General features: G+C 35.9%; 1 protein-coding gene across 40 annotated transcripts in view; it reads right to left on the bottom strand.

The window, feature by feature from the left end:
* The window catches only part of CLASP2 (cytoplasmic linker associated protein 2), a 153,996-nt gene that overhangs the window by 31,987 nt on the left and 104,945 nt on the right, over positions 1–17,064 (bottom strand). For 7 of the 40 annotated variants that reach the window (XM_069859899.1, XM_069859905.1, XM_069859901.1 and 4 more), the window contains 8 exons: positions 15,476–15,493; positions 13,457–13,558; positions 13,298–13,324; positions 10,314–10,340; positions 8,197–8,367; positions 7,148–7,255; positions 2,880–2,942; positions 2,104–2,210 (listed from right to left, as the gene is read on the bottom strand). In XM_069859899.1, coding sequence (XP_069716000.1) covers positions 2,104–2,210; positions 2,880–2,942; positions 7,148–7,255; positions 8,197–8,367; positions 10,314–10,340; positions 13,298–13,324; positions 13,457–13,558; positions 15,476–15,493 — 623 coding nt within the window. The remainder of the gene's footprint in view (positions 1–2,103; positions 2,211–2,879; positions 2,943–7,147; positions 7,256–8,196; positions 8,368–10,313; positions 10,341–13,297; positions 13,325–13,456; positions 13,559–15,475; positions 15,494–17,064) is intronic. The other 33 variants (XM_069859906.1, XM_069859915.1, XM_069859912.1 and 30 more) reach the window with 9 other exon arrangements.

The raw sequence follows: 17,064 nt of genomic DNA, 5'->3' as shown, positions 1-17,064 counted from the left end.
TGTGTGTCTTATGCAGGAATATTTGAGCATGGAAACTTAACACTTGCTGTCAATTGCTATCTAAGTATGAAACATTCATTTAAACTTTATTTTTCCATCAACTTCTCCATCTCTTTGTTTGACTTATTTCAATATTGAAATTTCACCATTGCAACCACTACTACAGCAATGTCCTACAAAAAAATTACATACTGCAAAATCTGAGACCCTGTAAAAACAAACACAAGCCAACAAAACTCAATATGCAAATGGCCAGAGAAAAAAACCCCTGCTATTTAACCTAAAAGGAAAACCACGCATCTGCAAAATAACTCCGTCATTCAAATTTGGAGGTGAATACTTAAGGAAGCAGTAGAGTCAGTGATTGTTTTCCCCTTATTTACTGTCATCAGTTGCACAGGGTTTTTATTTTTGACTGCAGAATAACTTAAAGAATATCTACTCAATACTACTCAATACACCACGTGATAAGCAAGCTTAATGCCAGCAAAACAAGCAAACACACACGTATAAAACAATAAAAGAAGTGGAAAAAACACAAAGACACAAGCATTTTGAAAAGGGTCACCGTAAGCATAAATGTTTTTTTTTTAAAAGAAAAGAGAATCTGAAATGCCAAGGACTGCGCTAAAGTAGAAGGTATAAAAAGATGTAAAGATCACCATATCACTGCATTTCATGTGTCTTCTATTCAAACCAGATCTCAGCCAGAAAGCTGGCGTCCCTTTGGCTTGAGCAGTATTATAACTGGCTCATTATTTTTCATACCATAAACCCAGTAAAACAATCCAGAATAATTTTGGTATTACATCTGTCAGGACTCTACATACTGCTGAAAAAGTACTGCTAAAAGTACTAAAGATACCTTTTCAAGTAGTGCCGGTGTGGATAAATCTATACCTCAGCCTTTCAAACTAGAGCCAGAAACTTTTCATGTTCCACAGACTGTTTTTCTATTGCTCCCTATTCCAAAATCCAGACTGACTTCCAGTTAACAAACTAGTGTTCCCCATCAATGTTGAAAACTTCTGTGCAAGTTTTTCCCTTTCTGATGTTGTAAACCACACGAGCTCATCATGAACTCTTGGGCAAGACTTCACAGATACCCTGAATCTCTATGCCAGCGAGGTCACACGAATTTTAAAGTAATGTGCCAAGAATAGAGTATTAACCAAGAAATTGATAGATTGCCAGACTAAGAATATGACAAGAGTTCTTCAGATTTTTCTCCTTTGGAACTTTGTTTTTCTCTATCCAATCATATCTGACTGTAAGACTTTTTTCAGAGCCTAATTTGTAGGTTTTTACTAAGTTACCAAATAGTCTCTTTGTTAAAACAGAATGCTATCTGAATGCTTTAAAGAATTAGTTAAACTAGGTAACAGGTACCCATAAGCATTTAATTATATGCAAATAATATGCAATATCTAAAAGCATAAATAAAAATTTATCTGACTCAGTGTCAGTATTTTAAATTAACTGAAGATTTCAGAGAGTGAAACGCAGGATGAGTTCAGTTTGGCTAACTGGGGCACAAGGGCTAGAGGAGTCAAGCCCACCCTTCTAGAAAACAGTAAAGGTTAAGAAAAAGAATGGCAGAACTAGTTTTAAATTTAAAGTAACATTTTGAAAACACCCAACCCCCTCCAAAAAAAACTTAACCTTATGAAATGCTGCCTGTCAAGTCACTGGTTTGTCTCTTCAGCACTGATCTCTCAGACAGAACAACTTTAAATGGAACCCAGCCTTATGCTAAGCAGAGTGCTAAATTAGTTATCATCATTCCCAGCTTTGACAAGCCTTCAGCATATCCTGAAGTTTGTCTGGCTGTTGTGGGCAGCTGTTGGTTAGTGTTTGGGCCATTCCAAGAGAACAGTCTGGGAGTATTTCCTGTCTGCCATGAAAAAATGTATATTTCTCAAAATCTAAGACTTGTGCGGGGAATAAAAATTCCAGTACTTTGCAGCCCTAGCAATTCAGTTTCTCTTTTTATCCCTCCTACAATGCAATAATGAATGACAAATTCTTTTTCATACTTTAACGTATAGATACCAAACATTTCAAGAGTGTCTACCCTACAAAAATTAAGTGTGAGATTCTTACCAAAGCATCTGCTACTGCCTCTTCCACGTCAGAACCTGTGTTCAAAACTCGCATAGCACTAACTGATGACGACAATCTACTTGACTGACTAATGCCAAAGCTGGTACCTGTTTTAACAAGAACAAAAATGTATACAAAGAATTCAGTCAGCATAGCAATGGGGGACATCAATAGTGTGCTCATTTGAAAAAAAACCCAAGCAGAAGAAAAGCATTTGCCTAACATTTCTCATAAATTGGCTTAAATAATGGTTATTTTCATACTCTTTAGTGGTACAGCAAAAAAAGAAATGAAATAAGAAACCAGAATCGTACAGACGTTCTAGTCCAGTATCACAGAGGGAAAAACCCAGAAAACAATGGCTTTAACGGAAAGAACTTTTTCTTTTTCAAAATTAATGTCTTCTTCAATTTGGGTTTTTGTTTTAATTTAGAAAGAAAGCAAATACAATAGGAAGACTATTGAGAGCGCTGATTAGAAAACTACATGCACAAATAATGGTCTACAAATACTGAAAAAGGGAAAACTAAAAAAGGTCTTCTGCAAGTAAAAACAAAATTATTTTTGTTAAGGAAGAACAGAATTAACACTGGAGGGTGGGGATGGAGACAAAAATCTAGCAACATAAACACATCTATCTGGACTATTAAAACCACAAAACTCAAATTAACATAAATAATGCTTTTTAAAACTGAACTATGAAAATAGCCAAGTGGGTGGAAAAAAAAAATCCAGGATGACTGCACAGATGACAGCAAAGTGTACTCATCCTTCACCTGTAACCCCATAAACATCAGGAGTGTAGAGGGCACCAGTGGATCTGGAGTGATGTCTGGAAGCTGTAATAACAGGATCATACAAACCCTATCTATTACCATGGAATTGAAGTGCTGCAATAGTTGCTTAGATGAATGAAAGAATATTTATCAAAAGGTTCAGCTTTAGCACAAGAAACTGAGTATTACACAGGTGTAAAAAGCTTAAGAGAACTTCTTCAACTACACAGAATATGATTATATAGAATTATATAGGTTTATGTACACTGGACATTTCATGCATATTTTTTTTAATTTAAAAGTTAAGAGCAGATTAAAAGTAAGGATGTTTAAGTTCAAAGAAGAAATAAAGCGCGGAACACATGCACGCACACACACAAACAGAATCCTCAGAAATATATTAACAAGTTCCACTGGTACCAGTCTTCCCTTGCAGAGTCAACTCAACTCTACATGCTCAAGTTAAAGTCAGAGCTCACTTACCAAACATGATCTGCAAACCATGACTACTGCATTGAACTTACTGTGTCAACAGCTGACAATGTGTATAAACTTGAGTTCCTGCCTATGCGCAGATAAATCAGCCACACCTAAAACTCACCACTACGTAGATGAAAATTTTAATTGCAATTATTTTCAATTTTAAATAATTTAAAGCAACTAACATTCACATCAGTATTGTTTTCTTTAAAGAAACAAAATGGGAAATTGTAACATTTATGTTAGTTACTACAGCTCATCAAGATTCTTTAAAGTTAAGGAAAGTGGGAACCAAAGATCTTTAAGGACTTCTGAATAAAACTGAGTACACTTCTCCTTCTGGCACTCGTATAAAACTGGTCTTCTAGAGATTCTGAAGAAGCTGACTCACCGTTCCCAATATTTTCTTTCTTAGACCAAGAAATTTTAAATTTAATGTGTTTTTAAACAATTAATCATCTTGTTTTCAGTTAATTTAAGTTAGAATTTCATAGGCACATAAACCCCAGATGTAATCTTATAATTTAATAAGTAACTGTAGATATAAATATTTTACATCTTTTGAATACATCAAGTAGTACAAATCAAAACAAAGAATCCAACGAATCATCTTCTATTTGGATTAACACAGTCAATCTAAGAATCTGATCAGTATCAAAATACCTCACAGGGACCAAATCCCATCTGGTGAATTACACCTCTTTTAACCTAAGTGAACTCCAAAATGATCCTAAGTCCTGGAAACAACATTGTGCTTATTCCATGTAAAGCTCCTTACATAAGGTACAGCAAGGTAGTTTGTTTCAACCTAAACCTGCATGAAGCTGTTTCGCTAGGGAATTTTATTTTGCAAACAGTGCTTTGGTTCTTCAGAAAGTTAAGTCTCATCACGGAAACAGAGACAGGACAGAGGAAGTGAAAACACAGGCATCAAGGCTGATACAGCTTTAAGTACAAGCAGTAAATGGGATAAACCCTCTATTGCTTTCCATCAACAAGCCCAGAAAAAGAGGTACACTTAAAAATTAAAACTTTAGACATAAAACTCTAAATGATCCTGTCCTCAAATACTTTTGAAATATGCTGGACAATCTTTTAGGAAAGTGAAAGGAATATATATATTTCACTATACTGGATCAAACATACCTCAATGCCAAATGATATTTTCAAGAATATTCTTTGTACCCTTCAATTGCAGAAACTGTGCAAGTATTCCCTTTCGTTGTTTCATATTTTTAGAAGTATGAATCAAAATAAGAATTATTTTAAACAGACAGAAAATTAACGTAATTTCTTGACTAAAAAATGGACATTATATTAGTCTGGTATTTGATATTAACTATATGTAATAGAAAAGTAGGCTCTTCCATATAAATTACAAATCACTTGCTTTTCATCATGGCTGTTGTCTCGCAGCTTATAATCTTATACCGAGATGCGAGATTACATAAATTCATACCAATACATACAGAGAAGCAATTATGTAGTATTAGCATTAGTTTATGCCTCAAAGAGCTTTACATTTGTAAGCAGAAATTTCTGTGCTGAGTATCAGATGCAATACAAATTACATTCCCCCCTCCAGCTCCATGTAAAACTGTCTCTAGCTGCATACCCTGAGTTGAATTTGCCTTATGTAATCTTTCACCTTTGAAAATGATTAAATTTAGTATTTTTGATAAAAGTTCACAGCATCTCATAAAAAGAGACTGGTCCAACTAACACTGAATGACATTCAAAATCATTCAAATAAGCAGTCAAACTAGAAGGAATTCTAGGAACCCTCATTTACTCCAGGTATAGCTGCCTTTTAACACTGGATTCTTACACACGCTTCTTTTGAATTATTCAAATACAAAAATTAAACCCCATCAACAAAAATAAAATCTCAGGTAGCATCTGCCCCAATAATCCATCTTACGGTACCAGTTTAAAACAGGATTTCTTCAGATTGCAAGCATTTGACCAAATCTAAAATGTAAATAAGATCTTGCATGCATGCAATTGAAATCGAACTGTAAGGCTGCAAAAGAACAACTGGAAAATACCCTTGTTTGAAGGTAGGTCTGTACCAGAACACAGCCTGCCAGATGGGTTTTAATAAAAGATACAAGTTTACTAATGGATCCTGTATTATGTCTACTTTCAATTTAATTTCCCAATGAACAGCATCCGGGCAAATTAGCACCAGTTACTGAAACAGGTTTCAGTTAATTAGTCTGTACTTTCCCAATAAAACCATGGCCAATGGCAAGCATGCTGCCTTAACAGATGCCAACAGGCTTCCAGTGCTAATTGGCAGCACAGTCAGGTGCCTCCATTTGAGATAGTTTGAAAGTAGTAAATCTCTAGTTCCTATGTTTAACAGCTACTATTGCAAAGTCCTTAACTGTAAGCTACTCTTGAACAAACAGAAGAGGGACACATACTGAAGACTTAGACAAAAGAGAACACTGAGGAAGATCACAGAATCATAGAATCGTTTGGTTGGAAAAGGTCTTCAAGATCATTGAGTCTCACCATACCTGTTCACTACTAATCCATATACCCATAGCACTTAATCTACCTGTCTTTTCTATACCTCCAGGGATGGTGACTTGATCACCACACTGGGCAGCCTCTTCCAGTGCCTGAGAAACTTTTCAGTGAAGAAATTTTTCCTCACGTCCAATCTGAGGCTCCCCTGGTGCAAGTTGAGGCCATTCCCTCTCATACTACCACCTGTTGCTTGGGAGAAGAAACCAACACCACCTCACAGGTTGTAACCTCCCTTCACGTAGTTGTAGACAGTGATAAAGTCTCCTCCTCAGCCTCCTTTTATCCAGGCTAAATAGCCCCACTTCCCTCAGCCACTCCTCGTAAGATTTGTTCTCCAGGTCCTTCACCAGCTTCTTTTCCGTCCTCTGAACACGCTCCAGTGCCTCAATGTCCTTCTTGCAGTGAGGGCCCAAAGCTGAATAGTACTCCAGGTGCTGCCTCACCAATGCCAAGAACAGAGGCACAATCAGTTTCAGATACAACCTTACAGATGCTTCCACATGACCAAACAAGGAAAAAAATCCCCAACATCAACCTTTACTAGTAACTTTGTAGTAACTTTGGCAAGCATATAGGGAGATGAGAAGCTTACCAAAAAATGGAAAGCTGTCTCAGAATCCATTTCTGCTTCTGTAAATTGGTCTCTTATCTACCCCATCATGTTTACTTGCTTTAATAGCAAGAAGTTAAAACTGTTATTATTGCTTCACGTAATACAGTGGTGATAGTATAGCAAAGGAAACAAAATGAAGTGTATTTTCTTCTTACACACTAAAATGATTCCTTGACTAGGGAGCAATTTTGACTACTGGCAGGGTCTAGCTGTTGACACTGAGAAAGGCAGAAGATGAAAGCCAGACAGTAATTTTTGCTCTAGCTGGTCACTGGGAAATGGATACTTTAACTGCATCCAAGCAACGAGTGCTGTAATAAAAAGAGAATACAACTTCAAAAAACTTTCCAAAAGCAGAATTGCCCTTTCAAAAAAAGTATCTACGCACTGTGTATCATGCACCTTTCCAGCCTTGGTTATTAAAGATAAGACTAACTCTAGCAAAGAGTTCATTTTTCAGCTGTGCAACTCATTCACACACTGGTCAAATCTCCATTGAAGTAAGTGGTAAGCAAGCCAGAGGAAGGGAAAATAACAGTGGCCAGCTACAAGCTAAATGAGGGAGGCACGGATTCGTTAGGTGCAAATTATGAAGAGCACAGACAGCCATGCACAACAAAAGGCTCCAAGTACTTACCAAGGGGCTGAAAAGAACGGACAGGGCTTGTGTCCCTGCTACTTTCACGGCTGGCCTCCCGACTGCACCCCTGACTCACACTAGGCCGAGGAATGCGGCTGCCTCGTGCTAGTATGATTCAGGGTACAGGCAAACAGCAGCACAGAAGGGAGAAGACATAAGAAAAGTTGCAGTTTTAATGCAATTCTGTTTTGCAGTAAGAGCAAAGATGTATTTCTAAGAAAAAACACTGATGATCACGTTGTATCAAAAGCCATAACTGCTTCCACACACCATCTTGATCGTGCTGGCTTACACTACCCTGTAGCCAGTTCTGTGATATTATTTCTTTGCCCAGCTAAAAATGGAGATTTACCAACTCTTGACAGAATTTACCAACTCTTGAAAAAGATGAAGAGGAAACAAGCAACAAAAAATTGGAAGAGAATTGATTCTGAATTTGTGCTCAAGATCATGTTAATCAACAGTAACGCAAATGAAAAATCCTGTAGGTTTCTCAAGGAGGGAAACAAAGGTAACACAGCTGAAGTAAATATCATAATACAAAACAAAGAACACCAGCAACACCATTAAAATCAACTGATATTTTTCATTCATTGTTCGTAAAGAAGTGTAATCAGCTTACATTGTGAGGTTTAAGAAGCAGGACATTCATTTTTGTATCACAGAAGTATACACATGCACACATACGCAGAAGAAAGTAATGAAAAAAATCTTTTCAGAATGGTATCACAGTTTCATTCAATGGATATGGGCATTTTGAGGGTGGGGATAAGAAGCGAAGAAAAGCGAAAGAGAAAGAAGAAAAAGAGATGAGGAAAAGAACAAGTACTGCATTCTGACAGGAAAAAAAACCCAACTTTCAGCTTCATGGTCTCATATATCAAAGACCAGCCTCAGAAAAAAGGCCCATAAGGCCCGTTTTTAGATTTTTATCAATATGTATCCTAATTTTATTATCCACCTGCAACTAAGTGCAAGCAGCACACATCTAACACTTAAAGAAAGAAGAGCTATAAAGAAACCAAGAGTTACTCAGTGGTGCTTACCTACTGACAGTCTAGAAGGACTGGCTTCTCTACTGCATCCCTGACTTCGTGGGATTTTGCTTCGTTTCTGTGCAGTTGCAGGATTGACTAACACTCTCTGAACTCCTGTGTTCATAGTGGAAAGTGTGGTTGTTGTCAAAACTCTTCCAGGAGACCCAGATCTACTGCCAGCTGAATGCAAAATGAATAAATGTAAGTAACATCACAGAAGATAAACGACCATGGTTAAAAAGAAAAAAATGCTCAAAGTTAGTAGGAACATGGTGGTAGTTTGAAATGGTCCAGAAAAAATTACAAGGTAAAACATGAAACAGAAAACCCTGGTACAGGTTCTCATAGTGCTACGTAGAGGGACATAAAATTATCAATGCAAGGAAGCACTTGTCATGGTGTTTAGTACTAGATATGTGCAAGGAACCATAATTAATGTTTCTAGTCTTCATCAACAGTTCCAATGTCCCTGACATGAATATTTGTGTTCATATTTTAAGCTACACAGTCTCACTAATTGCATTTTCAATTAAAAAAGAAAAGAACTGCTGGAAAGCTAAAAGAGACAACTTTAAAGTACTGATTTCATAATTATACCAGCTCTCCCAAAGCAACAAACATTATAATAGAATACAATTTTCCTAACTTTTAAACTCTTCTCCTTTGCTTCTGAAAGCATGGGGTCTCAAAGTGCTACTGTATGAGAAGTTACATAAAATGTCTCTGAAGACACTTAAAATATTCACATTCATTTCTGTGGATGTTAGCCCACAAGTTCTAGAAAAATCTTCAACTTGTTTAGAACAAGCCAGAAAATTGACCAAGACATGGTATGGATCAATGAAGAACACTTATATTTAAGTTACATACTGCTGTAACTGTTAAAATTAACACACTATACCCATTACCAGAAACTGGTCAGTGATCCCTAATTGTTATTTAACTTACAAAAAACTTAAGTTCTAAGCTTTAACAAAGAATCCACTCTTCTCTAGTTATAAATAATTAAGACCATCAGTTGACATATTGCTTCCAGCTGCAGAATTCAAGAAGTCTGACGAAATAAAAAGCAAACCACAATTTTAACCAAAGATTGATTACATACCAATACAAACCTTTTGTTAATCTTTCAAAAATAATCAGGTAAACAGTATGACCACAGCTATGCTGACAGATCTATAGACTTAACATGCAACATGTGAGTTTCATGGATTAGTTCTTATGAGACATTTTACAGAGATACAAGTTGATTAAAGCTTGATCATATGCGAAAAGAAAGAAAATCCCAAATGAAATAAAATATATGCTGAGTTGAAAAAATATATGCTGGGAGAAAACTAGAACAAAGTACCATGCATATACTTCCAGATTCATTGTTTGAATTCAAACTTGAAATGATTATTTAGCAAAATCCCTTTTCCAAACTATGGACCTATTCAGCAGAAATGATAAAGAAAATGGTACACAGCCAGGAAAAAACAAGCATAATTTCTATAGCAAAAAAAAAGAATAGGCAAATCTATAAAACTAATGTGGTCTGCAAAAATTAGGGGTTTGGCAGTTCCCTCATATCATGGCATTTCAGCTCAGACTTGATATAACCATGGCTTCTTCCTAGCCTCCAGTATTTAATCTCATTTTAAAACAATGCAACTATTGCCAAAACTTTTGCTGCGCAGGAGACTTCTAGGAGATTTGCTTTAACAGGTCAGAAACCTGAAAAAACATACCCTTCTCAGAATATGCAGAAGAAAGGCAACCACTCATTCTAACACTTTATTTATCATTCCACTGCCTGACCTGCAAAGCTTACCACTATAGCGTAAATAAATAAACCAAGTGAAGCTCAATACCCTGAAATATCATGCTAATAACAGCACTGGTAGACTGTTGTCAGTGCTACCAGCAGAAGCAAACAGAATGATGATGGGATCACTAAAACAGTATTCCAAAATGACAAAACCTCCCATCTCTACTACCTCGGAGTAAGAACTACATCCAATTAGGTAACTGCAGCACATGGAAAAAAAGCAAGCCAGAATTTCTGCTGAATAGGGTCCTTAAATGAGATATGTCAAAACAGGTGATCAAACAATGATGTATACACAAATTCTGTAGACTCTTACCACCAATGGGGTTAGCAGACTGTGATCCTGAACAAGTGTAAAGGCAGGATTAGGGTAGGGGTTTATAATCCATGAAGAGGGAGTGAGCAGAGCAGATTAAAAAATGGATGGCAAATGGAAATAAGAAAGCTTTAGTCATTTCATACAGGAAAAAAAAGCCACAAAGGGGTTATACTAAAGCAGTGCTTTTAAGTAGCTTCCACAGTTGAAGAATTAAACTTAGATGCTATGCACAAAGCAGATGAAGCAAAGCTGCACAAGCAAGTTACAATTCTTCAGCTTTCTAATCAATAACTGGATAATGCTGAAGAATTACATTTCAATTAAATATGAAACTGTAGCCTTCATATTACTTCAAAAGAATATTACATTGCCAAAAAAAGTTCAAGAAGTTCAACAGCTGAACAAAAATTACACACAAGGCCAAAACTTTTTTTTTTGACAGACAGCAAAGGAACTGAGCTGCAGGTGCAGTGGATGGCAAACAAAAAAAAAAAAAAACGAACTCACAATGGCACAACTGAAAAGACTTGCATAGAATTTCAGGTTTTCCTCTTTAAAATCAATCTAAAGTATAAAAGTAAGAATTTGTTTCCATTCAGAAATTGAATTCTTTTTGTCTGAATGAAGATTGCAATGTGATTTCAGCACACCTTGCGGAATTAGCTGACAACCAAACAAGAAGGGAGAGGATAAAAGCAGAACAACTTTTTCCCATAGACAGGAATAAAATAACGAGCAATAGATTGGATATGAATTTATGTCACAATTTAAAAATATAAGAGGAAGAGTAAAGGGCTAAAAAAGCGTTTTTTGTAAAAGCATTCAAATTTGCAAGTCTTTCATAAAATGATCTTTGAACAAAAGTGCTAAATAGTTGTAACCCTAAATTTACAAAGCGTCTGTGTTACTGTGGTTTTTAAAAAATAAAAGCTTATGTCTAATATGAAGCTATTCTCCCACTGTAGGCTGGAGAACTAAAACAGCTCCCAGTAAATATCATGCACTTTGCTTCCCACAATTCTGTGAACACTTTCATTCAAACAAAAGAAACCTTGTCCAAACAGCTGGCATACGGTGTCTGACAATTCTCCTTTGCCCTCTTTATCTTCCTTAAAACATCTCAGAATTCTTGTTCTCCCCCACTGACAGGTTTTAACAAGCTATATGAGCCATAAGTTCTGAGCTGAGGTAGTAATAAAAGGCTGTGAAGATTCATTCATGCATTTAATTTTCACACATCATCACACGCAGACAAATCTAGTTATCTCAATATCTACTCGACTTATTTCTTCAAATATTAATATTGTGCAAAAATGAATTCTCTTGGAAAAAACCCTGTCATTATTAGTAAAAAGAAACTGAAAAGGCTTCAGTTTGTCATACAATATTAATCAAACTGCCACTATATTCAGGGAAACGCTGTTCATCCAGAAGCCTTATAATGCTACCTAACCCCTCCTCTAAATAGTTTATCAATTACCTTAACTTATTAAGAATTCAACAAATCTATTCAAAGTGCAAAGGTATTTTCAAAAAGCTTATACCAGAACTTTCCTAATACTAACGAAGAGTCTTACAGATACTGCTTAACACTTTCATAATGGGAAAAAATGATGTGATGGGACTCTTGTCTCCCCTTTAAATAATTTACCCAAATATTCTTAGCTTATGGTATAGTATAGTCAACTTAACACTGAGAACATAGAAGGAGTTTTGCAAAACTTTTGTCACAGCCAATAACTAGACTTGATTTTCAAGCTCTTACCCCTCAAACACTTGTGGGATTAGAGCACTATCAAAGTAAAAAATTACTGAAGAGAATTTCTGTTGCTGGACTTTGTATTTAGCTGTTCAGATTTTTTAAAAGTTCTATTTCTCAAAACTTGCAAGCATTGGATCAGGTTTGTTTGCTGGAAAATGAAGTAATGCAAAACTGTACTCTAACAGGAAAAAAAACCAAAACCCAAACTGTTCTATCTGCTTTTGTAAGTCTGTCATGCTATTTATGATAACTGCAGTCACTGCAACGAAAATAAATGTTTCTGCCAGGAGAAAAATTAGGACTTTTATTAAGATGAAGTGGGTATAGTTACAGAAAGCAAAATTGTACTGGAAAATTCAAAACCTGGATGATTTACTGGCTTGAAAATATTAGAGCTGACAAACTATAGACAGGTTAGTTTACTTCAATTTTATTGTCAAGCTGTCTTCCTTTCATTAATTTCACTGAACTTCACTTAATTGACTAAGATAAGAATCTGAAAGCACTACAGAGCTTAGTCAAAAGATGACTGTTGCAGATGTGATATGCAAACAAACTCCTGTAGGACAGCCAACGCAAAAGCATGTGTGGAAATCAGGTCTTTTTAATTAACAACAGAGTGCTCACCTAGATCAGGAATTTTGCACTAGATTTGGTTTCTAAACACACACAGAAAATTACTGTGGATTAGCTGATATAAATAAATTACTTCGTTTAGCCCTGTGATTCACTATAAGCTAACTGATTATAAAGCTAAGGTTTAGTGGTTTTACTCCAAAGAAGAGTAACCTGTACAAAACAGCTGCAATACAGAAAAAGGAGTATATACCCAAGGGTTACAGCTGTGCCTTGCTTAAAATGAAAACAGGCATTTATGGCAGTAAAAAGAAAACTTTTTGAAAAATGAAAAATTAGGTTTTGCAGGTAACATGTAGGACACCATCCGGTCTACCCACTCTTCTGTATTACTGGTCCATGAGTCACACGGAACTGACAGAGAAGTCTACCGGTGTTTTGTGTTGGGGAGGTCAGGAAGGGGGGGAAAAGAATGTTGAGAAGTTATAATTGAAGACAGGATTTAAGGGTAGATTTCATTTTCTGTTATAATATCTAATTTAATTGGCAAACTAAGTCCTAACCTAGTGTTTTGTCCAGAGAAAAACAACATGAATTAGAAAAGCATGCAAATACCACTGACCCAAAACACTGAAAAAAATACCTTCATTGCTGTCTGGCGATGATGAACCTAAGGCACAGAACAACAACTCAGTATGTAGAGGTCTTTTAAAATTAACTTTGACTGTAGCCGTTGGTCAATGAACATATGCTTAAGCATTTCGCCTCTGTATCAGGTATAACCGACAAACAGAATACATACGCTGAGACTGTGACACCACTTTGGTTCTACTCCGTCCTCTGGAATCTGTTTTAGAATTTCCAATACCAACAGAAGGCGTTGAAAGCTTTGTTCGTACACGACCTACAAAAGAAAAGTGGCATTAAATCAGTTTTTGACAGCAAAATAGAGAGCAAATCATCAGTATAATTTAATAATATTTTCCTAAGTTTCTGTAGACAAAAAGCAGCATAACAAAACTCAATCGATGAAAATTCACTTGGGATAATTAGTAGAAATTTGGACACCTTGAGGATTTAATAGTTGAAGAATCAAAATACTTCCCTAATGCTACATTTTTCAGCAAACAATTTACACATCACAATTTAAACAACCTGAACTAGTTAGCTAGTTCTTGTTTCCTACATAAATAGGTTGATTATATTAAAAATGGGGAAGCCATTAGATATAATAGGCAAAGCATATGCTAATATTGCTGTACCAGGTACACTCTTGTCATGATTACTTCTGGCAGTAATTCTAGTTCTGCTGTCACAAAACTACGAAAATTATGTTGATGATTTTTTGCACAGGGTTCTGAGTTTTCTTCTTAAGTTCAGTTCTCTTTTTAGAAGTCTAAATACTAGCCTCTCTGTTACTGAGGATCATATAGTTTTCCTGGCCACAATGATGCAGACTTCAACAGGATTTCCCAAGCCTATTACAGCACTCTGCAATGACTACATGCACTTCTGTACTTCAGTGACAACGTGATATAAGGGAATACTACGCTCCTCAAGAGACAGAATAAACTGAGTATCTACAACTAAAATCAGTCACTTCTCTCTAGAACGCCAAACTGCCTTAATTTTGGCTTAAAACTTCGTTAGCCATGTTCCTCGTAACATCCAGAGTATACAACAGAATTACAAAAGAAAGACAGACCCCAAACTGGATGAATTATACATAATAGAGATTATTTGTAAAAGGAAAGAGTAGAGTTGTGTACTACATTTCCTAAGCCAACCTCCCAATTAACAGAAAAATAAAACAAAAAGCCAAACATGCTAACCATGATTCTTTTAAGTTGCAAGAACAAAACCCCAAAAGTTTGCTCAGGATGGATCTAACTCAACACTTTTAAAAACAGCACAATTAAAATATTTTCTAGACACATAGAGTCAATAGTTGACTCAGAAAAATTAAATGCACAGACTGTTATTTAGTTCTAGCCTCTTTAGGCTTTCCACAGCAGAATGTGGTGACCAGCCAAGTTAATATTATTCATCCAAGTAGAAGGAATAGCCATAGATGAGAGTCTACAAGAAGAGAATCAGGATAAAGGAGGTTATTCACTGAACGATTAGAAAACAATATGCTGGCAAGAACGGTTAGATTAACTAGTCCAAACTCTACTAGTTATCCCCGTGCAATGGCAATGTTTTCCCACTGAGAAACATTGTGAGACTGCAAGGCATGTCGCTGCGCTCAGAGTTTGGCCCAACAAGGGAGGAATACAGAGTGCCACTATTTTGATCCTATGTTAAATTATCACTTGAAACCTGGTTCAAAATTATCAAAGTAAAAAAATCCAGTTTGTATTTGTGAGACAAATGAACTTGTTAACTCCTCGGAGTCTCCACATCCACTCACTGATACCAGGTTTAAATGTCAATAGTGTGTTGAAAATGAATTCTCAGGTCTCAGAGTGATGAGTAATAGCAGCACCTGCTTCCCACAGCATGAACATATTTGATGAAATATTCTGTGATGAGATTAATTTAAAAAGCAAATGCAAAAATCATAAAGCTCCTATATTTTCGCACTAAGAATGTTAAGCAATGAAACTTCTACTGCAGATGAGCAATTGAGAATTAAAATAAAAGCAAAAGAACTTAAAAAATACTACATGACAACCAAGTATTAGATGCATAAGCTATCTGGAGTTACGAACCTCCACAAAGCCCCAGAAAGACCATAATCTTAGCTTTAAAGCTTAATTTGTATCAATGAAAATATGAAGCTGAACATATTAGCTATTCTGACAAAATATTTTCTTACCATCTTCAGAAGCTGTTCCTAAACAGGAAAAACAATAAAATACATGATATTCCAAACAATACTGCGTGTCTCCAATTCCTTTTTGAGATTAAACTTATGAATGGTGACAGATTTTATCAAGTCAAGGGGTCTAAAGCTTTTGTGTTGCAATTCCATTACAGAACTGAAGCGAAATTGCCAAGAAGCATCCATACTACACTGTTAGTGATTTACAAGGAAACAACGAATAGCACTGCCTTCCAAAGTTGTTACAAAACCAATAAACACATCAGTAGAAAAAAAAAAAAATCTGAGATAAGTCAACCAAATGACATGTATAGATCAAAACGGACATTAAAAATATTTTTGAAAGCTCTTCTGAAAATATAAAATATTATGCTTAAATATAAAATATAAAAAGTGTCTCAGAGAATAACACAAGGATGTTGTTTCCCACACTGGACAGCAATAACCAGATAGAACTGCCAGCAAGGAGGACTTCCCTGAATTAAGTCCGTGATTACCCTGAAGATCTACACATGTAAGGATCAAGTTTTATTCAGAGAACTGGGAGTAATATCAGCTTGCTGAAACCACATCACACTTGAGCAAGTATGCCAAGCTTAACAGGACTTGATTATGAAAAAATGAGAGTTGGACAAATCTTTTAACTGACATCAGTACCTAGGAATCGATGGGGAGCTACCTAAACTGCAATCCTTTCACTCTTTAAGTTCATTTGAAACAAATTTGGTTACTGAAAAAAATTATATATTAGTAGCTATATAAATGCCTCAAAATACCAAAGAGTATTTCTATTTTGGTTTTACTCCATGCTGTTCCTGCCTTGTAAAAGAAATACAATGACTAAAATATCTGTAAAGTGTCTTTGGATAATCTGAACTTAACTTCCTCAGCCAATGTGGCTTCAGCTTTCTCATATTATACTATATTCAAGCCACTATTATTAAAAACTCCTTCTAAAAATGAATTCAGTGTAAATGCCAATGCTTCTTCACAAATTCAGTTACAGTAATATGTATGTAGGAGCACCTCACATTTCTCCTGATCAGATTTGCCAGTTTGTATAAAGCCCTCAAACCTTTAACTACCTTCTGAAATCCAACAATATTCCAGACCTAGATCTTGGAAAGCAGGTTCTTTGCAACACCTAAGCCAGGCTAACAGCTAACTGCTCCTCAAAAAGGTGGCTCTACTTCTCCTTCTTCCCCCTCCTTGTGCTGCCACATGGTTTGGATTGAAAAAGGCTCATATCTGCTCCAAAAGCTAGACAACAGGCTACTACTCACTTTTGGTTTATGAAATCAGTTTTCCAAAGTTTGTTAACCTACAGTGATTGATAATAGAGTGCTACACGTAAAAGAAGTGGTGGCCAAGATTAGTGGGAAAAGGAAAAATAATTAGTTCCTCCTTGTGGCAGCTAGATCAGAGCAACTATATCATAAACTATAGCTGGAGAGCTAAGCTGTTTTCATTCTGTCTTACATGTTATCCCTACAGATATCCTCTAGAAAAAACATCCTGTTATTCTGATCAATTATATAGCACTTCCCCTACTGTTTTTAAACAGATGTGTGAGATACAGTTAG

The sequence above is a fragment of the Phaenicophaeus curvirostris genome, chromosome 6 (genome assembly GCF_032191515.1).
Source record: "Phaenicophaeus curvirostris isolate KB17595 chromosome 6, BPBGC_Pcur_1.0, whole genome shotgun sequence".
Lineage (NCBI taxonomy): Eukaryota > Metazoa > Chordata > Aves > Cuculiformes > Cuculidae > Phaenicophaeus > Phaenicophaeus curvirostris.
This window is presented reverse-complemented; position numbering and strand designations above follow the sequence as displayed.